The sequence below is a fragment of the Anabrus simplex genome, chromosome 2, assembly GCF_040414725.1.
Source record: "Anabrus simplex isolate iqAnaSimp1 chromosome 2, ASM4041472v1, whole genome shotgun sequence".
NCBI classification, from domain to species: domain Eukaryota; kingdom Metazoa; phylum Arthropoda; class Insecta; order Orthoptera; family Tettigoniidae; genus Anabrus; species Anabrus simplex.
In genome coordinates this window covers 1,150,899,922-1,150,926,866 of record NC_090266.1, presented here as the reverse complement: position 1 = coordinate 1,150,926,866, position 26,945 = coordinate 1,150,899,922, and the positions used below count along the sequence as shown (strand labels likewise).

At 41.5% G+C, this 26,945-nt stretch overlaps 1 protein-coding gene across 2 annotated transcripts in view; it reads left to right on the top strand.

The window, feature by feature from the left end:
- Nucleotides 1–26,945, top strand: part of skd (mediator complex subunit skuld) — an 888,725-nt gene that overhangs the window by 274,490 nt on the left and 587,290 nt on the right. For both annotated transcript variants that reach the window (XM_067142112.2, XM_067142111.2), the window contains exon 3: nucleotides 24,973–25,057. In XM_067142112.2, coding sequence (XP_066998213.1) covers nucleotides 24,973–25,057 — 85 coding nt within the window. The remainder of the gene's footprint in view (nucleotides 1–24,972; nucleotides 25,058–26,945) is intronic.

Genomic DNA, 26,945 nt, shown 5'->3' with positions numbered 1-26,945 from the left:
GTATAATGTGACAACAGTTTATCAGTTATTGTTTATAATGGTAATAGATCCTGCATAAAGTGCAATATCATAACAAAATTGAACCCATTATTGTTAATAACAATATAATAAGACAAAGTTACCTCCATACAGGCCATGGAGGCCCTTGGAGGAGTGGAAAGTAAAGGCATTGTTAACCGCGGCACGTGATGGGGTAGAGTGGTTAGCTCTACACCCGGCCGCCTTTGCCCCCAGGAATTAACCTGGTACTCATTTTTGTTGTAGGCTGAGTGAACCTCAGGGCCATATGCACCCGGAAGTGGAAATCTCATTTCTTAAATATCACGACTTTCTGACGGGGATTCGAACCCACGTCCTTCCGGGCGAACCGAGCACGCCTTTACCGCCTCGGCCAGGCAGGCCCCAAATAACAATATAATATGAAGAAAAGACTCTTAAATAGTCGCTAATTTGGACTTAAATTACATAAAACAAAAATGTGGCATAGAGTATAAGATTACGACAAATTAATATTGGTAACAGTAATAATATATTCTGACAGAATACTCTGAAATAGTCGCTTATTTTGATTTAAATGACATACCTATGACGAACATGAAACCAGTTCACTGGAAAATCTTTCCAGGTAACATCGCACTCACAATGAAAATTAATACCCTATTAATATTATACACAAGAAAGAAAAACCGGAGAGTGCATAGTGTGTTTATTTTTAATAGTTTCATCTATGTTCGAATTATCTTAGTGGCTTACCCATATTAGATTTTTCATCTTTCATATGCAGTTCATGATGATTTTACCATCGATGTCTATCAGTTTCCTGATTACGACGAATAAGGACGTGAAATTAAATGTCCGTGGTCTGATATACCGATACTTTCTGACTTGACACGTTTTATTTCATTTCAACTACACTATTACTCTCGTCTTCGCTAACGATACCGTACTTAGTTCTACAATACTCTTAAAAATCCCAGTGGGAAAATGAGCAGAAACATGCATGATATTTCATGTTATTTTCCGCGTTTGGACATGCTAGCGGTCCCGCAACTTGTGTCAAGTTAGCTTGGAGTCGCGAGGCTTCATGGGAACCGAGCCCGGTGTTCGGAATCGATGGAGTCGACACTCTCGATTCCAGGCTTCAGTCGGGCCCATCCCTAATTGTAGGTTAGCTTGTAGCCTTCTCCAATATATCTTGATTATGCACCTGCCCATCTGCTTTCTTGAACGCAATTTATGTGCACATTCCGTTGTTTCAAAGAGGCGGCCAGTTCCTGGCTTCGGCCTGTCATTGTCCCAATCATGATAGCGGTTAGTCTGATACAATTGGACCTCTTTTTGTATAGCTTCTTTAGCCGAAGTCGACGACTCGTTGGTAGCCCTCGTCCATTTTCCGCATCGTTCGGGCGAAAACGGTGTGAGTTGTTTAAATGGGATGTCCCTGCATTTATATCCGAATGAAGAGGAGCCCACTACGAGAAAACCGGACGGAAATCAAAGACGACAAGAGCTTAGGAAAAGGACACGAGTAAGGAAAGCGGATATAAACATGGCGACATGGAATGTAAGAACAATGTTGAAACCGGGAAAAATGCAAGGAATTGTAAATGAAACAAAAAGATTTGGATACGACTTAGTAGCGATTCAGGAAATAAGATGGAAAGGGCAAGGGTGTATTGAAAAGAAAGATTATAACCTGTATTACAGTGGGCCTGAAGAAAGATCAGGACAGTTCTGTACGGGATTTATGGTACATGCGAAATTGAAGAAGAGTTTAATAGGATTTGAACCGATCTCAGATAGAATATGTACTTCGGATTAAGGGGAAGTTTAGGAACATAACTGTTATATCAGCACATGCACCATTTGAAGATGCGGATGAGGAAAGGAAGGAACAATTTTATGATGAGTTAGTACAAACCGTTGAAGAAGGACCAAGATATGACATGATTATTATTTTAGGAGATTTTAATGCCAAAGTGGGAAAGGAAGAGTGTACGAGACCAATAGCCGGGAAATATACACTACATGAAGAATCAAATGAGAATGGTTTTTACTTGGGACAGTTTGCAACTACGAGTGGTCTTATAATTAAAAGCACCTGCTTTGATCATAAGAAAATACATAAAGGAACGTGGAAGATGCCAAGAAGCACAGTGGTAAATAAAATAGATCATGTACTAGTGACCACGAGGCATGCAGCATCCATTATTGACGTAAGGACATGCAGAGGACCAAACTGTGATTCTGATCATTATTTAGTAAAAGCAATAGTGAGAAAAAAATGGCAACATTACAGAGGAGGCAACCTACGGAAAGAAGGAAATGGAATTTGGAAAAACTACAACAACCAGAAGGAAATCAATTCCAGTCAAAAATAAATAATACTTTACAGACGATTTGACAAGTATCTGGAATAGAGGAGAGGTGGGCAAAAGTTCAAAGGTGCATACAAAATGCGACACAAGAAACACTGTGCATAGCTAAAAAGAAAAGAAATATTTGGTTTGATATGGAGTGTGAGGAAGCGATTGGAAAGAAAAATGCAGCAAGAGCAAAAATGTTACAGAGAGATAGAAGGTCGAATAGGGAAAATTATGAGAAATGCAGACGTGAAGCTAATAACATCTGTAAGAAGAAGAAAAGAGAGATGATTAAGAAGAAACTAGAGAGTATAGAGACACAAAGGTTACAGAAGAGGACAAAGGAATTCTATAATGAAATTAATTATTTCAGGAAGGGGTATAAGCCAAGATTGAATGGCTGTAAGAATAAAGAAGGTAAGCTATTACAGAATGAAGAGGAAATAAGTGAAAGATGGACCGAATACTTCCGAGAGCTCCTTAACAAGGAAAGAGAAGATGTGGAAGAAAGTGAAAGGCATATGGAGCAGAGTGGGCCAAAACAATGGATAAATGCCCCCACATTGAAAGATGTAGAAAATGCTATTGCAAAATTAAATAACCATAAAGCAGCAGGAGAAGACGGAATAACAAGTGAACTGATTAAAAATAGTAGCAAAGAAATGCTACGAGAGATACATGAACTGATTATTAAGATTTAGGAGGAAGAACGGATACCTGATGAGTGGAATACAGGAATAATTTTCTCAATATATAAGAAGGGAAATAAATACGAATGCACTAATTATAGGGGAATTACATTTCTGAATATCATCTATAAAGTATTTTCAAATATCCTATTACAATATCTGACTCCATATGCTGAAGAAAGATTGGATGAAGTACAGTGTGGCTTCAGGCGAAATAGGAGCACAGTAGATCAAATATTCGTGGTACGTCAAACGATGGAAAAATGCTATGAGCATAATATAGATCTACATGTGTTGTTTGTAGATTTTAGACAAGCATTTAACAGTATATACAAGGATAAGCTATATGAATATATGGAGACAATAGGAATACCACAGAAACCGATTAGGATGTTCAGAATCACTTTAGAAGTAAGGGCAAAGGTGATGGTGGATGGAAGAATTGGAAATGAGTTTGCTCTTAATACAGGAGTCAGACAAGGTGATGCACTCTCAGCTACTTTGTTTAATCTGGCAATTAACCAAGTCCTTGAAAAAAATAATGGATACCGGAAATATTGTATATAAATCTAAACAAATTTGTGCATGTGCAGATGATGTAGTGTTAATGGCCAGGAATGATAGATATTTGAAGGAAATGTTTCTTGAAATGGAGGAAGCAGGAAAACGGATGGGATTGGAGGTGAATGACAGTAAATCCATGTAAATGCAAGTGACTGTCATAGAGGGCAGAAGAAGTCAAGATAATCTGACAATAAATGGGCATAATTTTGAGAATGTACGAAGTTTTGAGTATTTGGGAACCATGTTGACAAACAATAATAGAATAAGTGAGGAGATACATCGTAGAATAATAGCTGGAAACAGGGCCTATTATGCAAATCTTACATTATTTAAATCTCATCTATTGTCTAAACCTACAAAATTCAAAATATATAAGACCCTTATTAGACCTGTAGTGACATATGGCTCAGAAGCCTGAAACCTTTTAGTTGATGACGCAAACAAATTAAGAATATTCGAAAGAAAGATTATTAGACGAATATATGGCCCAATTCAAGACCAGAATGATTGGAGCGTAAGGACAAATGCTGAAATACAGAACATATTAGACCAGGAGGATATAGTTAGATTTATTAAGGCACAGAGACTGCGATGGCTTGGCCATGTGGAAAGAATGGAGGAAGATCGAATGCCAAGAAAAGTAGTTAAAACATCCGCCCATGGAGACCAGCCGCTCAGGATCGAAGTAGATGGCGGACTATCGTAGAAGAGGCCAAGGCTCACACAGGGCTGTAGCGCCGGATAAGTAAAGTAAGTAAGTAAGTAAGTAAGTAAGTAAGTAAGTAAGTAAGAAGAGGAGCCCACTGCATGTCGATACGACAAAAAATACCTGAACCGACATGTCGCTCCGCCTGTCGTCAAGGGCATTATTTTACCTTCTGCCAAGATTTCTTGAGGCCGCCCCTAACATTGGATGCCTTTTGCAGCCGCTCCTAACATGGGATACAGACGCTGCAGGGTGGTATTCAGTGGCATTTCCTCCAACTGAGAGGCCACCATCCTCCCAAAGGAGCTCCTCCGCCCAAAGCCGTTGGCTCCTTCCGGTGTTAGACGCTGGCAGCATAGTCTGCTCTAATACAGAGCAATTCAAAATTATTGACCCGATTTCATAAATTTATTCTATGAAATCTAATGAACATACAGAGGTGCCAACTGTTACGGATTATCCGTAATTATTACGGATTTGCCCTGACGATTACGGCATTACGGTCCAAGGGTAAATTATTACGGAAAAGCGACATTATAATGAAAGTATAATATCTACGGAAAAAAATAAGGAAACAAGGAGAATTGAATCTTTTAGAGCATTGGTACTCGACTCTCTTCGTTTCAAATTTTGTGAGTTGGCAACAATACTTACTCGATCGTCACTTCCTTTCGCTACACGCGAGCCTCGTGAAATTCATTGCGAATGAAGTAACTCTACTCTCCTATTCACTAAAAAATGTAATCTTGTATTATTGCAGTTTTAAGTGTACCTGCCATTAAGTCTCCCACAGAAAGAGTTTTCAGTGTTAATAGGAAAAAAACAGAATGACTTCAGGCCTACAAATAATCACATCTACACTGGAATCGCTTATTGTTCATGAGGTGAAAATGTCCTCACAGGGGGGGGGGGGGGAGAATGCTACGAGAAAAATCCCACACAGGGAAACAAGTAACTAAGAATGTTTTATGACAGAACTCGTAATGTGCAAATTTATGGTGTAATAGGATATATCTTAGAATAGATTGTTGTTGGGAAGGGCAAAGAGGGTGTCATTATCCAGAAGGGATGCGTGTGCTTTGGATTTGACTCCAAATTTTTTCGGAGGGTAGAGGAGGGGAATTACGGAAAAGCCATTTCAAAGGTTGGCACCTCTGGAACATATCATACTGTGAGATATGCACAAAGAAAGGAGAACTCTCAAAGTTTAGTTGAGTTTAGATTTCATCCCACGTGGTTTCATTTTCAGCCGTTACGAGCGCGCAGGAAGCGAGTAAAGAAAATAGCTGCGGCTGGAGAGCAGACGTCGTTCTGTGTGCCTGATTACCATGTAAACAAGTCTGTGATTAGTGTTCAATGACTTTTTCGTACCAGGTATGGAAGAGACCCACCTACTGGAAAAGCCATTCATGCGTGGTATGCAAAATTCAGAGACACAGGCTGCATCTGTAAGACGACTGGCCGTTCTTCGACCGGGGAAGAGACAGTGGAACGTGTTAGCGCCAGTTTCGTGCGGAGTCCGCAGAAGTCCACCTACCGGGCATCGAGGCAACTTGAACATCCACAGGCAACTGTTTGGCGCATTCTGCGGGAACGTTTACGAATGAAACCCTACTGCGTGCAACTGGTGCATGCCTTAAAAGACGCTGATTATTCTGCTCGAACGTCCTTCTGTGCTGATTTTCTCGCATTAATGGAAGAGGATGGGTTCTCCGAAAGGGTAATTTTCAGTGATGAAGCGACTTTTCACCTTTCCGGGACTGTGAATAGACAAAACGTAAGGATCTGGGGAACTTATAATCCCTATCAAGTTGTGGAACACCAACGCGATTCTCCGAAGGTGAATGTGTTTTGTGCCATTTCCCATGAGAAACTTTATGGACCCTTTTTCTTCATTGAAACTACTGTGACAGGAAATGTTTTTCTTGATATGCTGCAACAATGGCTCCTGCCACAGCTCGAAGAGGATAGTGCAGATTTCATCCTTCAACTGGATGGTGCCCCTCCGAATTACCATGGCAACGTTCGGAGCCATTTCAACGAAACATTGCCACATCGCTGGATAGGTCGTGCTTCTCAGGAGGATGGAACTCTAATTCGTTGGCCACTGCGTTCCCCCGACTTAACCCCATGTGATTAGTGTTGGCTACTGAATGCATGATTCGAAGCAGTGTATCGATTCATTCAAGTGTCCGAGTGAATCGATTAACAGGAACGGCGAGCTCACGGCACACGATTCAGCTTTTTGCTCTCAGCGGAGAGTGCTGGCGAGGAGCCGAACTTCCGCTGCAGCGAGACAGTGAGCCATAGCACACCGAATGAATCGTATACAGTCACGGAGGAGTGAGACACAACACACACACGGTTCATTGCATTCACTGTCCTCTTCTTACAGGGAGGTAGAAATAATAGATGGATTTATTTACAGTGTTAAAAAGGTAGTCTAAAAATAATTCTAAAGTAGCTAGTAAGTAGGTAGGCTATTAGGTTATACTATTTATTAGTTTAATGAATCTTAGTATTATAACTTAGTTGTCATTTGACAATTAATTAAACTCGACTCTAGCCTGGCGTATGACCGAGTCATGCTCATGACCACCCTGTTTTACATTGGGTAGAACGACTCGGTATTCTCTCAATTCGTATGCCACATCGTTGCACAAGACTTCAATAATATGTGGACAGTAAGTGAGCCGATTGACGCAATAACTTAACCAACAGTATGTTGAATCAGAAAACCAGTGGCCTATTGTAGGCCTACATGTCGGGTAGCCTATACAAAATATGACGATTTAAAAAAATCCTCCGCTGATAGAAAAAATACATATTTTCAAAAATGACTGAGCGAGTTGGACGTGCGGTTAGTATCGCGTAGCTATGCGCTTGCATTCGGGGGATGTCGGGTTCGAATCCCACCGTCGGCAGCCGTTAAGATGGTTTTCCGTAGTTTCCCCATTTTTACACCAGGAAATCCGGGGACTGTACCTTAATTAAGGCCATGGCTGCTACCTTCCTAATCCCAGACCTTTCCCATCCTGCGTCGCCAGAAACCTTCAATGTATTAGTCACTAGCATTTTTTTTCTAAGAAAGGAGTTCATAGTATGAAGACCAAATCGCAGCAGCGAACACTGAATGCTGTTGCTGCTGTCTTACCATTACATTCTACACAGATGCAGTAGGAGTGGTGACTCTAATGTGCCGTGAATCGGATCACTGTATCGATTCAGCAACGTGAACGGAATCAAATGAATCGATTCAGTAATGTGAATCGAATGTCCCATCACTACATGTGATTTCTTCTTGTGGGGTTTCGTAAAGGATCTTGTTTACGTACCACCTTTTCCGCTAACATTGGACGACCTTCGTGCCCGCATCACAGCAGCCATCGCAGAGATTGGCCGCGACACACTACACAAGGTTTGGCAGGAGATAGACTATGGGCTTGATGTGTGTCGTGTTGCGCGAAGTGCTCACATAGAATACTTGTGATATGACTGAAAAAACTTTGAGAGTTTACAGTTCTTAGCTCATGTCTCACATTACGATATGTTCATTAGATTTCACAGAATAAATTTATGAAATCGGGTCCATCACTTTGAATTGCCCTGTACTGTGGCAGGACGAACCAGGCCAGACAGGTACGGTGTGTGTGTGTGTAAATTTAAAAGGTGTAAAAATGTGAGGCATGTATTGATGGATCGTTGTGATACTATTGTACGGCGTGCAGCAGTTCTCCGTGCATTGAAACAGAATGAAATGGGCCTGAAAAGCTTATCGTGTCTACAGATAAGGCATGGGTTAGTTTCTTCTATACGGTAAAGAAATGTTGGCAGTACGAAGACGTTCCAGGGGTTATGGTGGAAGAAAGTGCAGGGCAAAAAGCTGTTGTGGTTGATGCGGGTAGTGAAATGGGGTTCTTTCAAGATGTAGAGTCGATTTACGATTCGAAGTCGCGATTACAGGATTACTATGACGGAATGAACAGCACAAATTACACTAAATGGCTTCAGGAGCGAGTCATCCCAAACATTCCGCCTGGCTCCATTGCAGTCCTTGACAATGCACTGTATCGTACCATTTAAGAGGACAAGTTGGGGCAAGTGTTCGTTTATAGAACGGGAGTAATGTAATGGCGTATGGCCTGCGGAGAGGCCTGGTGCAGGTCATCTTCTAGTAGGCGGCCTATTAGGCGGCCTGCATGTCTGATAAGATAAGGGTCCTACCTAGGATGATTTCTAATGTTGAATACGCTCCCGAGCCATTGGAATTGACCAATTAAGGTTAAAATCCCCGACCCGGGATCCTCTGAACCGAAGGCCAGTACGCTGACCATTCAGCCAACGAGTCGGACAGAAGGGGAGTTAGAGATTGGAATAATTTACCAAGGGAGATGTTCAATAAGTTTCCAATTTCCTTGAAATAATTCAGTAAAAGGCTAGGAAAACAACAGATGGGAATCTGCCGTGTGGGCGACTGCCCTAAATGCAGATCAGTATTGATTGATTGATTGATTGATTGATTGATTGATTGATTGATTGATTGATTGATTGCAGAAAACAAACCTTTCGCCCGTGCTGCTCGCAGACATTTCGGGGTCGTGGTTGAAGGACAAAAAAATTGCTGTGATTGATCACATGGCCGAGGTTGAGTTGGTGAAACTTGTAAAACCAAATAATCCACAACCTGTGTACTCGGTGGGTTCACTGTTCTATCATTACCCCCCTTTTCCTGTGACCTAAATTTAATCGGACTCGCTTAGAACTTAATGAATCAATGAATAGCCGCAAACAATGCCCCCACTTCCTGTGGGTAGGGGACGCAGACGAAGAATACACCCACGGTATCCCCTTTCTGTCGTAAGAGGCGACTAAAAGGGGCGACAAAGGGATGATTGTATTAGAACCATGGAACTACTGGTGATTAGTACCACCAAGCGGGGAACACCATGGGTCGCTTTTACTTGCGCGTAGTACCACTATGTTAGGTCCTAAATAGGTTTGTGATTAGTAGCAACAGAGTGCGTTGCCGGTTTCTATAGTACCTGTGATTAGTGCCACTTCAGCAGCGACGCCATGGTTCTGGCTTGCCTATGGTTAGTACCCACTATATGAGGAACACCACGGGGTAGTGCGGGTCCCTGTGGTTAGTACACGTATGTGAACACGATAGGTTTGCGTTGCCTGTAAATGGCGTCACAATGTGCGAAATCCATTGGTCTGTATTCCATGTGCGAATTTTATTACCTGTGAGTAGTACCATATTCTGATTAGTACCGCAACATGACAAATACCATAGTTCTACTTTCCTAGCGATAAGTGCCATTATGAGGGGCCGATGACTTGGATTTTGGACCCCTTTAGACTAAAAGCATCATCGATTCAGTGTCCGGCGCCATGGCTAAATAGTTAGCGTGCTGGCATTTGGTCAGAGAGGTCCCGGGTTCGATTCCCGGCAGGGTCGGGAATTTTAACCATCATCGGTTAGTTTCCCTGGCACGGGGGCTGGGTGTATGTGTTGTCATCATCATTTATTTTGCTAGTTGTTTTTTTACGTCGCACCGACACAGATAGGTCTTATGGCGACGATGGGACAGGAAAGGGCTAGGAGTGGGAAGGAAGCGGCCGTGGTCTTAATTAAGGTACAGCCTTAATGCCTGGTGTGAAAATGGGAAACCACGGAAAACCATTTTCAGGGCTGCCGACAGTGGGGTTCGAACCTACTATCTCCCGAATACTGGATACTGGCCGCACTTAAGCGACTGCAGCTATCGAGCTCGGTGTCATCATCATTTCATCCTCATCACGACGCGCAGGTCGCCTACGGGAGTCAAATCAAAAGACCTGCACCTGGCGAGCCGAGCCCGTCCTGGGATCTCCCGGCACTAAAAGCCATTTCATTATCGATTCTGTATTATGCTATAAACGCAGTCCCTTGGTCAGTAATACTATTGTTTCACGCCAGTTTCTGTGAATGTCAGGCATTCCGGGTCGGATCCACTGATTCATATCCATTCATTCATTCTCCGTCCTCACGTTTGGCATTCTGGTCAGTGGAGGATTTTAGACTTTTAATTTGTCATTCCATTTTGTCTTACTTTGTACCTTTAGGGGCCGATGACCTAGATGTTAGGCCCCTGTAAGCAATAAGCATCATAGTCATCAATGCCCCCAATCACTCACGGTCGGCTTTGAAAGAACTAACACGCCGCTGCATGCGAGGAGTGACCGAAGATCGGATGAAAGAGTGTGCAAACGTTTGAGATATCGAGAAATAACACCGGCGCAGTGACGCGCTGAGATGGAACGGGATATTGAAAGAATAGTGATAAGTGTTGGTTTGGGAAGTAATGATTGGGAACCCAGTGCCACCACAGCTAGGGAATCTGATTGTAGCTCGACCGATACACCAGGAGACATCTAATATGTCTATACGTTCAACTTCAGATGCCATTCAGTAATAAATTATTGTAAAATGTATGCATAACCCGTCTAATTTGATTTCACTTAGTTTCATTGACTTAAAGTAAAATAAAAGATTTCTTTTTATACCGACTGAAGTAAAATAAAATATTTTTTATTATACCGATTTGTACATTGATGAATGTCTGCCTGGTGTCAGTAACGATGCGATGCAAGGCGTTCCTCTGCCCGCTGGCGTGGTGCTGCATTTCAGTGAACGATTACCAGCGCGCTCATACGTAAACGGCAAAGATTCGTGCTACGGTGAGTACATAATAGTATCGTTGTTGGCCAAACAAAATGTATACTCTTAAAAACTGTACAATACCGCTAACTGCTTTTCTTCAAGCACCTGAATGAATCGACTACGACTGTAAGTTGATTAAAATATGGTCTACCGAGTGAGTTGGATGCGCGGTTGGAGCCTTATAGCTTGCATTCGGGGATGGTGGGTTCGAATCCCACCGGCGGCAGCCCTGAAGATGGTTTTCTTAGATGCTGCTCTGCGAATCATTCGTGGCGTAATTAACAAGTTTACGAAGAAATAAATACAAATATATAACCCCATGGCATTACAGCCCTTGAAGGGCCTTGGCCTACCAAGCGACCGCTGTTCAGCAGGAATGTACATTTTATAATATACTATAATCGGGTTTAGAGAGCACATTTTACAGTTTCGTGGGAACCTAATTCTGCTCGGCTTTATGGTTTATCTACTTCATGCTCTCGGAATAACGTTCTTCGAACTAGAACAGTAATATGAAATATGGAGAGATCAGGTTACGGCGAAAATTTTGTAGGCAATTAACGTCAATACGGCAGATTGAAAGGGTGTTTTGATATCTAAGAGGGTGGAACCCAGTAGGAATAGGGGTTGAGTTAAATTCTTTGGGACCGGGCGGTTAGAGGGGCGCGGCTGTGAGCTTGCATCCGGGAGATAGTGGGTTCGAATCCCACTGTCGGCAGCCCTGAAGATGGTTTTCCGTGGTTTCCCATTTTCACACCAGGCAAATGCTGGGGCTGTACCTTAAGGCCACGGCCGCTTCCTTCCCACTCCTAGGCCTTTCCTATCCCATCGTCACCATAAGACCTACCTGTGTCGGTGCGACGTAAAACAAATTGAAAAAAAAATCTGTGGGATGTGTAAGCTTGTAGAATGGATAGTCTGATGCGTATATTGTGAAGGTAAAACTGTGGTAGTATTCTCAGTTGTATTGCATATGCACGGGTCTCATGTATAGGAAAGTTACTCCCTTGAGATTGACTAGGGCATATTATGTCTTCATAGTAGTCTGGGTGGGCTAGGAGACGTTATACACTATTCAACGATTGTAGATATAGTTGGGTAATCTAAGTTGTTGCTACAGCTGCAATTACGAGATCATGGAAACTTTTGGTTCATCCACAGAGACTAAATGACAGCTGCAAGACGTCTGTCCCGTAATGAAGATAACCTAAAGGCATTGGGTTTCTCATAAAACGTTATGCAGCTAAAAAATGAAGATTAGCATTAGTAAAATATTTAGAAGTTGGTGTTCTGTTGAAAGACCTCATTAATTACGGGCAAAGTTCAATACAAAATTGAGACTACAGTCTCAACGTGAATAGGTGGTGGTGGTGGTGGTGGTGGTGGTGGTGGTCGTCTCCGTAGCGTAACTGTTAGCGCTATTAACTGCCGTCCTCGGGGGTTCAGGTACGATTACCGGTACTGCCAGAAATTTAAGAATGGCAGGAGGCCTTATATGTGGTAAAAATGGTATATGTAGCTCACCACAGTTGGGTGTGTGCCTGAAATGAGCTGCAGTACCTCAGGGTGAGGACACGAGTTTACTGATGATGATGATGATGATGATGCTTGCTGTTTGAAGGGGCCTAACATCTATGTCATCGGCCCACAAGAATAGGTTGACGAATCTTATATTGATTTGTTACTGTCACCGACCTGTCTCATTCTTATCATTGGTTATGATATGAAAACGACTGAGGTATGAACAGTGCTAGTAATGCCGTTCCTTATGCAGCCAGTTACTGTTACAAATGTTGTGAAAATGAAAATGTCGCTTGTACGGTCGATGTGTGCGTGCATTTCATTGGGCTTGGCATACTGATATGCAACAGCAACCTCTGGCTCGGTGAGGAAAGCAACAGGAAACTACCCCCATTTCCCTAGTATGCCTCTTTTGTGATGCCCAGGCGATCTATAACAGCTGTTGGCAGAGCTGTTGAGGATCAAACAAACCAGCCTTCAGGCTGAATACACAACGTACATCTTATACTTGAATCCTTGCGCCTGCAATTTGTGTTATTTCTGATTTTCCAAAAATATTTTAACTTAATCTGGTGGGTGTTTTGAATTCATGCACTCCATTCTTGCGTTATACTGTATATAGTTTGGGTAAAATAAATTCACGAATTAAAAAATATTATAGAAATAATGGCAGTGGATTGAATGTTAAGTGTCTTAATGAAAAGTAGGTGTTTCCATACATTTGTTTCGAATTTGTGAAGAAACCGAATATACTGGCATCCATACGCATTATGTTCTCAGCCGTTTCAGGCGTACATTGTTGTTGTTTCAGTTTAACTGCATTGCGAGAAATGAATGAGAGTAAATGAGGTAGTCCCTCAGGTCTGTTTTAAAGTGACCTGCGATCACCCTTGGAAGGGCCCCCTCGATGAACAAGTAAATCTACACTTGACATCCCACAATGCACCGCGTTGGGAGCAGTGTTGCCGCGGCATTGCTTCCTGGTGACGGAAGAGCGCGGTCTGGAAGGGAGGGCGTGTCGTTGCTCTGCGGACCGGCTGGACGTGTATAGCTTTCCGCTTATTTCGTATTGCCACTTCCTTACAGAAACAAATTAGGGAAAATAATCCTGGCGAATCCAGTATAAACGCGAAACGGTCACGCGCTGTTCTATTTACACAGTTGACGATGTTGTCTGGGTGGTAGGCGAAATGTTACCAGTATGGTTCCTTTAAAGCGATTGATTCTTAAGCAGAACAAATTAAACATACATGCTGAGAATAAGTTAAAAAATCGGCAGTTCGGATTTACAATGTTGCGATTCTGATATTACCTAGCTCAAGGTATCGATGGTCCTAATGCTAGTTGCTTTGCATCTTTTGAAATACCGATATCCGAAGTTAGGTAATGGTGGTGGTGATCTAAATTACCGACGTCACATTGGCACTGGTTGGACTGACATATATCTTTAAATACACGGGGCTGTTTGCTAAGATGTCCTAAGCTGTAATTCGTGTCGATCATTTGATCATTGTATTGGCACCTAGTGTTGGCATACACAAGCTTCTTTGTTTATACTATCTCATCCAAGAAAATTATAAATTCTTATTGGACTATCAAGCCTTAGCTATTATTATTATTATTATTATTATTATTATTATTATTATTATTATTATTATTATTATTATTATTATTATTATTATTATTATTAAACATTCGTAGTAAATTAATATTTTTTGTAAACTCGTCACCTCATGATGATTGCAATTGTAACTATACAACTCTTAATACTGTCACAGGTTAACATTTACATATATGGTTTAAGAATATAGTTATTTTAGGCGACAAATGTAAAGTTATAAAATTTGGAAATATGTCTTTGGTGTAGGATCTATTACCAAATACGCTTATTTGTGAAGGGTCTGAATTCTTTAAACATGGGTAAGTGGTTTCCCATACATGGACAGTTATAAATGTTGTATGGGGAAGAAGAAACAGTGGTGCCTTTCTTGCGCTTTTTTTTTTCTGCTGCCGTCCTCAAACGAATTTTATTACATGCTGTATGACATCTATCCGTACATGGGTATTGAAAGCCCATAGGGGAGGAGCAATTGGGTATTTTGCTATTCCTTTACCTCGACAGTGAAATACACTAGTTGCATCTATATTGGACCGCCATCGCTTAGTAGTCATTATCCTTGTGCTCCCTTTTGTTACAGAGTGAACCAGAAGATGTATGCACCTTTCCAGAAGTGACGGGTTCATTTCTTTATTTCTCAACTTCCCGATAGAAAATTGAATTATTTCGCGTGGCCTAATGCAGCCCTTACAGGATAGGCCTTCGGCGAGGATACGTAACGTCTGCGGCTTAGATTAAACTGCGCGTTAAGGGGCCCATCCACAATCGAACCGGTTCGCAAACCGGTGCGTGACCTTCGTTGCACTGGTTGGCTCGAATGTGCGCAGGGGGTTGGTCGTGTTTTGGTCCGTGTTAGAGGTTCGATGGATAAACTGGCGAGCCTGAACGGTCCGCCAAACCGTCGCTGTGTGTATGGCCCAGCTACCCGAGCGGCTGGCCGTATTTTGTCTGTAGCTGCATAGTGTTTTAGAGTATTTCTGTGTAACTTAATTTGTGAGGTTATTTGCCTGGAATAACAGCATGACTTTTGAGGAGAATAAGCAGTTCTAGGAAGATTTTATTGAAATAAACCGGGCGGGTCCTTGCTTATGGGAGGTAAAATCAAAGGATGAAGCAAATATTAAATTTAACAGTATTTATTATTTCGAATTTATTTTGTAATGAACTTTCCATTGTGTATTATTATTATTATTATTATTATTATTATTATTATTATTATTATTATTATTATTGGTTTTACGCCCCACTAACTACTTTTACAGTTTTCGGAGACGCCGGGATGCCGAAACTTTGTCCCGCAGGAGATCTTTCATGTGCCAAGTAAATCTGACGACACGAGGCTGACGTATTTGAGCACCTTCTAATACTACATGATTAAGCCGGGATCGAACCTGCCAACTTGAGCTCAGAAGACCAGCGCTCTACCAGCTAAGCTACCCAGCCCGGCTCATCGTGCGACTTCATTATTCTTAAAGTTCGGGTGTGTTATCTGTAGCATTTCACTTTGAGATTATTATTGCTTTTAGACAATGAATTTGGTTCTAATTTCAAATGTGCCTATTTCCTTTCCGTCGAATAGTACGTGGTCTCTGAGCGAGTTGGTAGCTGTAAGATTGCATTCGGGAGATGGCGGGTTCGAACCCGAACATCGGCTGCCGTGAAGGTGATTTTCGTTGAATTATCTTTATCGCATCAGGCAAATGTTGGTGCTCTTACGTAATTAGGGCCACGGTCATTTCCATTCCCATTCTTCCGTCTCGTAGGGTCTACTTGTATTAGTCCAACTTTAATAAACCACTAATAACTATTAACATGCCAACGACGACGATGATAATACAAAAGAATACGCGGTCGCCTGATAATCTCATTCAGATATTACATTTAGACCATTCTACAACGTCATGTTGTGGTTCATCTCTCAGCCATTCCTTCAGACACATTCCCCCCCCCCCCCCCCTCCTCATCGACGACAATAACGCTGCAAAAAGCTACAGGCACTTTAACATTTTTACGTTGGGGTATAATTAAGAACTAGGCGATGTTACTTACTATTTTCAGTTCGTTGTGCCGGGCTGAGTGGCTCAGGCGGTTGCGGCGCTTGCCTTCTGACCCCAACTTAGCAGATTTGAGCCTGGCTGGTATTTGAGGGTGCTCAGATACGTCAGTCTCGTGTAGGTAGATTTACAGGCACGTGAAAGAACTTCTCCGGGAGACAATTCCGGCACATTGGCGTCTCCGAAAGGCGTCGGACCTAGCTAGTGTGACGTAAAGATATTATTATTGCCTCCATGGCTAAATGGTTAGCGTGCTGGCCTTTGGTCACAGGGGTCCCGGGTTCGATTCCCGGCAGGGTCGGTAATTTTAACCTTAATTGGTTAATTTCGCTGGCACGGGGGCTGGGTGTATGTGTCGTCTTCATCATTATTTCATCCTCATCACGACGCGCAGGTCACCTACGGGTGTCAAATCGAAAGCCCTGCATCTGGCGAGCCGAACTTGTCCTCGGACACTCCCGGCACTAAAAGCATACGCCATTTCATTTTTTCATCATTATTATTATTATTATTATTATTATTATTATTATTATTATTATTATTATTAATTGCCTCCTGTATGAACCATGTGACATTGCCGCGGTGGGGAGGCTTGCGTGTCCCAGTGACGCAGATGCCGAGCCGCAGGTGCAACCATATCGGATGGGTATCTGTTGATAGACCAGACTAAGGAATGGTTCATCGAAAGGGGGGTAGCAGCCTTTCGGAAGTTGCAAGGGCGGCAGTCTAGATGATTGATATGGCCTTGTAATAATACTCAACATGGCTTAGCTGTGTTGATACTGCTACACGGCTGAAAACAACGGGAAACTACAGCCGTAACTAACTCCCGAGGACATGCAGCTCTCTCTGTATGAATGATGTACTGATAATGGCTTCCTCCCGGGTAAAATATTCCGGAGGTAAACTAGTCCACCGTTCGGATCTCCGGGTGGGGACTACACGAGAGGGGGCGATCATCAGGAAGATGGATACTGACATTCTGCGAGTTGGAGCGTGGAATGTTAGAAGTTTGAATCGTTGTGGCAGGTTAGAGAATCTGAAAAGGGAGATGGATAGACTAAAGTTAGATGTAGTTGGTATAAGTGAAGTACGTTGGCAGGAAGAACAGGATTTTTGGTCAGGCGACTACCGAATTATCAACACGAAATCAAACAGAGGAAATGCAGCAGTTGGTTTAATAATGAATAAGAAAATAGGGCAGCGGGTATGCTACTACAACCAGCATAGTGAAAGAATTATTGTCGTTAAGATAGACACCAAACCAATGCCCACCACAATAGTGCAGGACTATATGCCTACTAGTTCAGCGGATGATGAGGAAATCGAAGGAATATATGAAGAGATAGATTTAATACAATATGTAAAAGGTGGCGAGAATCTAATTGTGATGGGAGACTGGACTGCAGTGGTAGGCCAAGGAGGAGAAGGTAATACAGTAGGAGAATTCGGATTGGGACAAAGGAACGAAAGAGGAGCTCGGCTGGTTGAATTCTGCACTGATCATAATTTAGTCCTTGCCAATACTTGGTTCAAACGCCACAAACGACGGCTTTATACGTGCACGAGACCTGGGGACACTGGAAGGTATCAAATAGACTTCATTATGATTAGGCAGAGATTCAGAAATCAGGTGTTGGATTGCAAAACTTTCCCAGCAGCAGACGTGGACTCTGACCACAACTTGTTGGTCATGAAATGCCATCTGAATTTGAAGAAATTGAAGAAAGGAAAAAATGCAAAAAGATAGGATCTAGACAAGTTGAGAGTAAAGAGTGTGAGGGATTGATTTAACGAACATGTGGTACAAGGACTAAATGAAAAGGCTGCAGGAAACACAATAGAAGAAGAGTGGATAGTCATGAAAAATGAAGTCAGTAGGGCTGCTGAAGAGATGTTACGAAGGAAGGAAGGAAGAAAAGATCAACTAAGAATCAGTGGATAACTCAGGAGATACTAGACCTGATTGATGAACGACGTAAATACAAGAATGCTAGAAATGAAGAGGGCAGAAAAGAATACAGGAGATTAAAGAATGAAGTGGATAGAAAGTGCAAGGTAGCTAAGGAAGAATGGCTGAATTAGAAGTGCAAGGATGTCGAAGGTTGTATGGTCCTGGGAAAGGTAGTTACTGCATGCAGGAAAATCAAGGAAACCTTTGGAGAAAGGAAATCTAGGTGTATGAATATTAAGAGCTCAGATGGAAAGCCACTTCTAGGGAAAGAAGACAAAGCAGAAAGATGGCAGGAACATATCCAACAGTTGTATCAAGGTAAAGATGTAGACTATTTAGTGCTGGAACAGGAAGAGTGTGTTGATGCTGATGAAGTGGGAGACCCAATTTTGAGGTCAGAGTTTGACGGAGCTGTGAGAAACCTAAATAGGGACAAGGCAGCTGGAATTGATGACATTCCCTCTAAATTACTGACTGCCTTAGGAGAAACCAGCATGGCAAGGTTATTCCATTTAGTGTGTAAGATGTATAAGACAGGAGAAGTCCCATCCGATTTTCGGCAGAATGTTGTTATACCTATTCCCAAGAAAGCCGGTGCTGACAGGTGTGAAAACTACCGCACCATTAGTTTAGTATCTCATGCCTGCAAAATTTTAACACGTATTATTTACAGAAGAATGGAAAAACAAGTTGAAGCTGAGTTAGGAGGTCACTTTGGCTTCAGAACAAATGTAGGAACACGTGAAGCAATCCTCACTTTACGTCTGATCTTAGAGGATCGAATGAAGATGGACAAGCCCACGTACATGGCATTCCTAGATCTAGAAAAGGCATTCGATAATGTTGATTGGACCAAGCTATTTACGATTCTGAAGCTGATTGGGATCAGATACAGAGAACGAAGAATTATCTACAATCTGTGTAAAAATCAGTCTGCAGTGATAAGAATCGAGGGCTTTGTAAAAGAAGCAGCAGTCCAGAAAGGAGTGAGGCAAGGCTGCAGTTTGTCTCCCCTCCTCTTCAGTGTTTACATGTAACAGGCAATAAAGGAAATCAAAGAGGAATTTGGAAAGGGAATCACAATCCAAGGAGAGGAAATCAAAACCTTGAGATTTACCGATGATCTACATATACATCGTGATAGTTCATTCCTCAACGTAAACAAATGTTGGATATGTAGGTTATTAGCTCACCTGATGTAAACTCTTCTCTACTTCAAGGCACGCTTCATCCGGGACTCTGCATGAATGTTCACTGATACTTATCACTTGGATATTCCTACGTTCTAGCGTCCCGTAACACTTCATTGGACGCTCCCTAAGACATCGCCAAGTGATAAGGCTGTTTATTATACTCCTGTAGTGGCGGTACTCGTAGCCTTCATAGTTCACGCGCGGCTTACCCTTCGTTGTAGTAAGAACCTCCATAGTGCACTACACAAAATTCATTGCAGAAATGTAGTAAACCAAGTAGCTGATGGCGAAGTGGTGGCTTTGAAACTTGCTCCCATAACGATAAGTCATGTGCAGGTGCGCTGCAGATCCAGAATATGGGAAAGCCTGCAGGTATCATTCAATTTGAGCGGAATAATCAAAACATTCGATTTGAACGGACGCCCAGCGGGAAGAAAACTAGGTGTGATAGCGTTAAGTACACGCAGCCTCTAAAGCGTCAACTGGAAGAATGAGGAAAACATTAATAATAAAAAAGGGGTGTTACAGGCCTAGGCCTTGAATACCCTAATATCGCTGTACACGAAGGAAACAATGGGAGGCCTACTATGTCCCAAGCTCCTAAAAATAACGAACAGTAACATTGTATTTACTGACTACTCTCTTTTCTGCTGCTCTTTTCTCGTAGATGCTACAACGACGGCTACGCAGGAGCTGGCCTCCATTAAATTTAAGTATGTCGTGTATCGTAATTAAAATATAGTCCGACTCGTTGGCTGAACGGTCAACGTACTGGCCTTCGGTTCAGAGGGTCCCGGGTTCGATTCCCGGCCGGGTCGGGGATTTTAACCTGGGCTGGGTGCATGTGTTGTCTTCATTATCATTTCATCCTCATCACGACGCGCAGATCACCTACGGGTGTCATATAGAAAGACCTGCACTTGGCGAGCCGAACCCGTCCTGGGATATCCCGGCACTAAAAGCCATATGACATTTCATTGAAATATAGTCCGGCTCCATGGCTAAATGGTTAGAGTGCTGGCTTTTGGTCACAGGGATCGCGGGTTCGATTCCCGGCAGGGTCGGGAATTTTAACCATAATTGGTAAATTTCGCCGGCGCGGGGGCTGGGTGTATGTCCGTCTTCATCATTTCATCCTCATCACGACGCGCAGGTCGCCTACATGTGTCAAATCAAAAGACCTGCATCTGGCGAGCCGAACTTGTCCTCGGACACTCCCGGCGCTAAAAGCCATACGCAATTTCATTTCCTTGAAGTATAAACTACTAAAATAAGGTCATTTGAGATAAAGTTGTATATGTTACCATTTGATTATGTTGAGGAATCTTACTTAACAGTACATGGAACTTATTCTGAACAGTTTCTTGACGTACTATTATAAAGCTACAGAATGGTTTCCTTAAATCTGGAAGTAAATTATGACAAAGTTTATCATAGCTAAAATACCCCTTCCATCTTTTATAGTTTATTTTGTCCTTACTGTAGGGGATACGAGGGAAAAATGATCCCCCTAACGTAAATATAAATCCGTGTTTCGCTGCGGTATTATACTGAAATTTATAATTGAATGATTAACGTTTTATATATATAATCCGCCGAAATTCGCGATCTGACTCGTTTTCTGAGAGAATCCGCCAAAATTCGCGATCTGACTCGTTTTCAAATGGATTACGACAAGTTTCCTCCCATTCTTCAATCTTTCTTTTCAGCAATCGATTTCGTACTTCCCGGGCTAGGTCCAGGTATTCCACCTGGTCAGTTTGGGTCCCTAAACCTTTGCCATCTTTTCCTATAAGAATTTTTAATATGGACCAAAATCCTTCAGGAGATCCAGCGTGGTGTCGTCTTGGGTGCCTTGGTGGTACTGAACCCCCGGCCGGACTGCATTCTTAGTCATTACCCGTCCAGGACCCGTTTCCTGCGTGGTCCGCACATTTGACAACGGTCCAGAACATTAACATTATTATTATTATTATTATTATTATTATTATTATTATTATTATTATTATTATTATTATTATAGATGTTCTGGACCCCAAAGTAAGATGCAAGACCGCTACTTGGCGGTAAATTACATCTGCTGCCATTGTCATTGTTGACAATGTGACCAGCATCATTGTCGCGCGTAGGCAAGGGTGCGGGATTTCTGGCGATACGAATGACATACTTCCTTGCATTATTGGCCTTATTATAGAGGTAAACAAGTTGACGGTCAATCTCATTCCTATCTTTTATTTCAAACGTGTTTAAATTTTTATTTATATGCCAGGAGAATCTACTGTAATCTAAGAACGTTCTCCGAAGGAAAAGATGGCTCCTGAAAACGAACCCAGGGAAGATTAAAAACGATCGGTTTATGATCAGAATAAGTACATCGAAAATCTACAGCCTGTTTCCAGTCATTCGACAGAGTCAGGAATGGAATGAATAAAGCCCCCATCTAGCAGCGACAATTGGAATTGTGCCGGCTGCCGAAGCCTGTCGCACTCCTCTGGGGCAATGGATAATGAATGACAAATGAAAAGAAATGATATGGGAGAGTGTTGCTGGAATGAATGATGACAGGGAAAACCGGAGTGTCCGGAGAAAAACCTGTCCCCGCCTCCGTTTTGTCCAGCACGAATGTCACATGGAGTGACCGGGATTTGAAACCACGGAGCCCAGCAGTGAGAGGCCGGCGCGCTGCCGCCTGATAAACGGAGGCTCCTTATAAATACATAATGAACAGTAAAATCAATTGGTCTCACCTCCTTTTACACCCCACCGCCGTTAAGTTTATTTACCCCCCCCCCCCCTAAAAAACTAAAAGAAGGGCGTGTTCTTTTATGTTTAAAGGAGATTCCAAACACCAATGTTCACGTCTATTACCTTCAGTTTTGAGATAAAACTAATTCACTTTGTTTCACTTTCACACTCCCCCCCCCCCCCACTAAGTAAATTTCCGGCAAAATATACTTGTTTCTTTAATAGTAAAGGATCTTCTAAATACCAATTATCACGACTCTAACTTCTTCAGTTTTTGATTTGTGTGTCCTCATGAAAGGAATTTAACTCCTTTTCACTCACTTCTTTGTTTTCTAAAGGAGATCCAAATACCAATTTTCACGTCTGTAGGCCCTAACAACTTTAGTTGTTATTAGATGTGAGTATTCTCATACAATTCAGTCTATTCATTTTTCAATTCTTTCAACCCCCCCCCCCCCCGAATTCATTGTATTTTCCGAGAATACGTGTTTCCTTACTTTTAAAGCAGATTCCAAATATCAAATTTCACGTCTGTAACATCTTCATTTTTGAGATAACGGTAGCCTAATTAAAATAATTCAACACCATTTTCAGTCACTTTTACCCCCCCCCCCCTTCCACCCAAGTGGTTTTTCCGAAAACTGAAAATACACGTTTCCTTATTTTTAATAGAGATAGAGTTTTTTGAGATATACTCTATAAATTCTCATTTTAAAATTTCACCCCCTTAGGGGCGGAATATCCAAAAATCCTCTCTTAGCGAGCACCTACATCTTACTATGAATGTATCCCCAAAATTTCATTTCTATATGTCCCGTAGTTTTGTCTCGGCGATGATGAGTCAGTCAGTCAAGACATGTTATTTTTGTCTTGACTGACTGACTGACTGACTGACTGACTGATTCATCATTGCCGAGCCAAAACTACTCAATATATAGAAATGATATTTTGAGGATACATTTACATTACAATGTACGTACTCTCTAATGGAGGAATTTTGGATATTCCGTCGCTAAGGGGGTGAAAGAAGGGGGTGAATTTTAGAAATGAGCGTATATCTCAAAGACGTGAAAACTGGTTTTTGGAATCTTCTTTAAAAGTAAGGGAACATTTATTTTTTGTTTTCGGAAAATCCTCTTAAGGGGTGTGGAAAAAGGTGAAGAAGGGTTGAGCACTTTCTATGAGGATACTTATATCTCAAAAACAGAAGATGTTACAGTCTTGAAAGTTGGTATTTGAAATCTTCTTCAAAACTGAAGAGAAATTTTTGTTTTTTGTTTTTGGAAAATCATCTGAAGAGAAGGTAAACAGGAGTCAAAATGGTGAATTTTTAAAATGAGTATATCTACGATATATCTAAAAACAGTAACATGATACAAACTTGAAAATTGGTATTTGGTGTCTCCTGTAAAAGTAAAGGGAACGCGCATAATTTGTTTTCTGAAAATCCAATTAAGGGGACGTGTTAAATGGGGTGAATATTTAAAATGAGCGTGTCTACAGTACCGGTATATCAAAAGAACTTACCACATATTGCAGACATGAAAATTGGTATTTTAATCTCTCTCAAATATAAAGTAACACGTTTTTTTTATTAGGTTGATGCTATCGCCAAAACAGAAGATATTACAGACGTGAAAATAGGTATTTGGAATCTCCTTTTAAAACAATTTGGGGGTAACTATTCGTTTATTGGAAGAGGAATTAGGGATTTGAATATTTTACCAAGGGAGATGTTAGACGAATTTCTAACTTCTTGGTAATCATTTAAGAAAAGACCAGGTAAACAGTTGATAGGGAATGCGCCACCTGGACGCCTGGTGTGATTGGGCTTTCTGTTAAATGACGTGGCTGCTTGTTAACATGTCAAATCATAAATGCATGCAGCTAACCTTGCCTCGTGATTAGATGCTTTTCTTCCAGAAACATGCGAGGCACTTTTTGTAAACTTATTCCTTGTCCCCTATAAACCCCAAAAACAGTCAGATCCACAACGCAATGAAATGAAAAGACCCCAAACACACCCGGCCAGAAAGTTGTTAGCCATTTCCGAGGCATTTCAACAACCAGGAGCTTCAATACGAACATTTTAAATTGTTGACGCATATTGTTTTCAAATCCTTTAAGAAGACGAGACGTGTTTGTTTTTACGTAATTTTAAATATTTTATTTAGATGACTATTCTTGTATTTTAATTATAACTTATTTAGAGTACGTTATTAGTAGGTTTTGAATAAAGTCCGCAAATTATTTGGTGGAAAGTTTAGCCGCTGATGAAGAGATTCCTGATACGGGGTCGGCGATGAGGCGAGATGAAATGTTATGGCATATTTTTACGGCAGAATGCCCTTCCAGACGCCAGTCTCAGTTGAGGAGCTAATGAAGATAAAATAAATGGCACTGAATGCAGTTGGGTAAGGAGGTGGAAGGAATCGGCTGCAGCCTTGAATGGAAACTGTCTCGGCATTTGCGAGGAAGTGAAGGTGGGAAACCACAATAAACCATTCCCATGACAGCCAATGGTGGGGTTCGAACCCTCTTATCTCCCGAATGCAGAGCTTGGGTCCATAGCCGTAGCGCGTTAATACGCGTGGCCACTCCGAATTATATCAGTTTTTCTTATTCGTAGACATTCTGGTTGTGTAATGTGAGGAGTGGTGACGCTGAGACGTGTTACAATATATACGTTCCATGTAGTGTAGAATAGATGTAGAACTTACTGTGCCTTGTTAAAATGACAATGAACGGTAAACTAATACCGCTCTTTAGTGAAATTTGTCTTGAAATTATAGTCCTGAATATGCTGTTTTACTCCATGAACGAGATGAGCATAATCTATTGTTGATTTTTATTTTTTAGATGGCGAGCAAGGATCATGGGAGAGCGGTTTATCCTATGAATGTCGTTCGCTTCTGTTCAAAGCTCTACACAATCTGATTGAGAGGTGAGTGACATGACTCTGTTAGTACATTTTTATTCCTTCTCATAGCCCTTAATTACTTCGTGCCACACTGCTGGGATATATTTGTTGTAATAGGTATTTTGCAGAAAAAATGTGTGTGCTATTCAGACTTCAACGGTATTGAATAGATATCTACGTAAGAAGGATGTTTCTATTATCTTTTCTCGATCCGTTCATATTGTTCCACCAATAATAATAATAATAATAATAATAATAATAATAATAATAATAATAATAATAATAATAAATGATACAAGCAGCGGTCCTGAAATATACGAGTCCCTAATTTCAAACCGAAATCAGATGAGAGTACAACTGAGAAAATGAATGTAACGTGTACATTTCAATTCAGAAATCGTAAGGGCCCAAATTACGAATGCTTTTAAGTCCGAACCGAACCGATGTCGTGAAAGTCCTGAGACACTTCCGTGTTGTCAGGCATGTCTGCTGATTGAGGGTTCAAAAGTTTCGTAGAAGTTTCGATGATCCGCGTACGGAATTTCAGTACTGATACCTTACTCTTTTCAAGCTTTCATCGGTATAACACACTGCAGTTCAACTGTTTTCACCTTGAGGGCTAATTGTGTGTCAGAAAGTCGTTCACAGGCCATGGAAGATATTGGTTTTAATTATTTGGCGGGGCTGAGTAACTCGAATGGTTGAGGTGCTGGCCTTCTGAATCCCACTGGCAGGTTCGATCCTGGCTCAGTCCGGTGGTATTTGAAGGTGATAAAACACGTCAGCTTCGTGTTGATAGATTTACTGGCGCGTAAAAACTCCTGCGGGACTACATTCCGGCACCTCGGCGTCTCCGAAAACCGTAAAAGAGTATTGTGTTGATAGATTTACTGGCGCGTAAAAGAACTCCTGCGGGACTACATTCCGGCACCTCGGCGTCTCCGAAAACCGTAAAAGAGTATTTTTTTTGCTAGTTGGTTTACGTCGCAACAATACATATGTCTTATGGCGACGGTGGGATAGGAATGGCCTAGGAATTGGAAGGAAGCGGCCGTGGCCTTAATTAAGGTACAGCCCCGGCATTTGCCTGATGTGAAAATGGGAAACAACGGAAAACCATCTTCAGGGCTGCCGACAGTGGGGCTCGAAACCACTATCTCCCGATAAAAAAAGAGTATTTAGTGGGACGTAAGCCAATGTTGTTGTTATTATTATTATTATTATTATTATTATTATTTTAAATATATGCACAGAGAGGTAGATAGAAAAGTGGAATGTGAGTGCTCCATTGTTAACTAACGTGTTTTCGTTAAATTTGATTAAAAAAATACAGATCCTTAAATTTTCATTGTATTCCCTATCAGATTCAGTTTTTGCTTAACGTTATCTACACCAGGTATTCATCGAGCGATGAAATGTGTTTTTAAATTTTACAAGGACATTCGCAGAATATATGGACCATAGCTTATTGTCACAAATTTCAAGTACTGCAATTCACTTTAAATATAAACGGCTTGTGTACATAAAATGAGATTGAAAAGTTTTTGGCAAGAAACATTTTTTTTGGGGAGAAACATCCAGATTTCAGTAAGTGCAATTTATAATTGTTCTCCGGAATGTGACGGTGAATCGTTCTGACCTTTTAAGATCAGTAGCCTATTTAGCTGCAAAGTGAGAGTTATTTGATGTACTTTACTAACTTTCTAAATTTCTTCGACTAGGCGAGTTGGCTGTAATCGTTTATTTCCCTTCTTTGAATTTATTTACTTTTACGATTTTTCAAGTGGGGGAGGGAATATGCATCTTAAGTCTCATGTGCTGCATATGCCCCATGTGGTATTCCATTACTCTAATTTTGTGACTCATTGTTTCACTGTAAAAATAGAATAACTTTATTCTTTGCTTCGACACT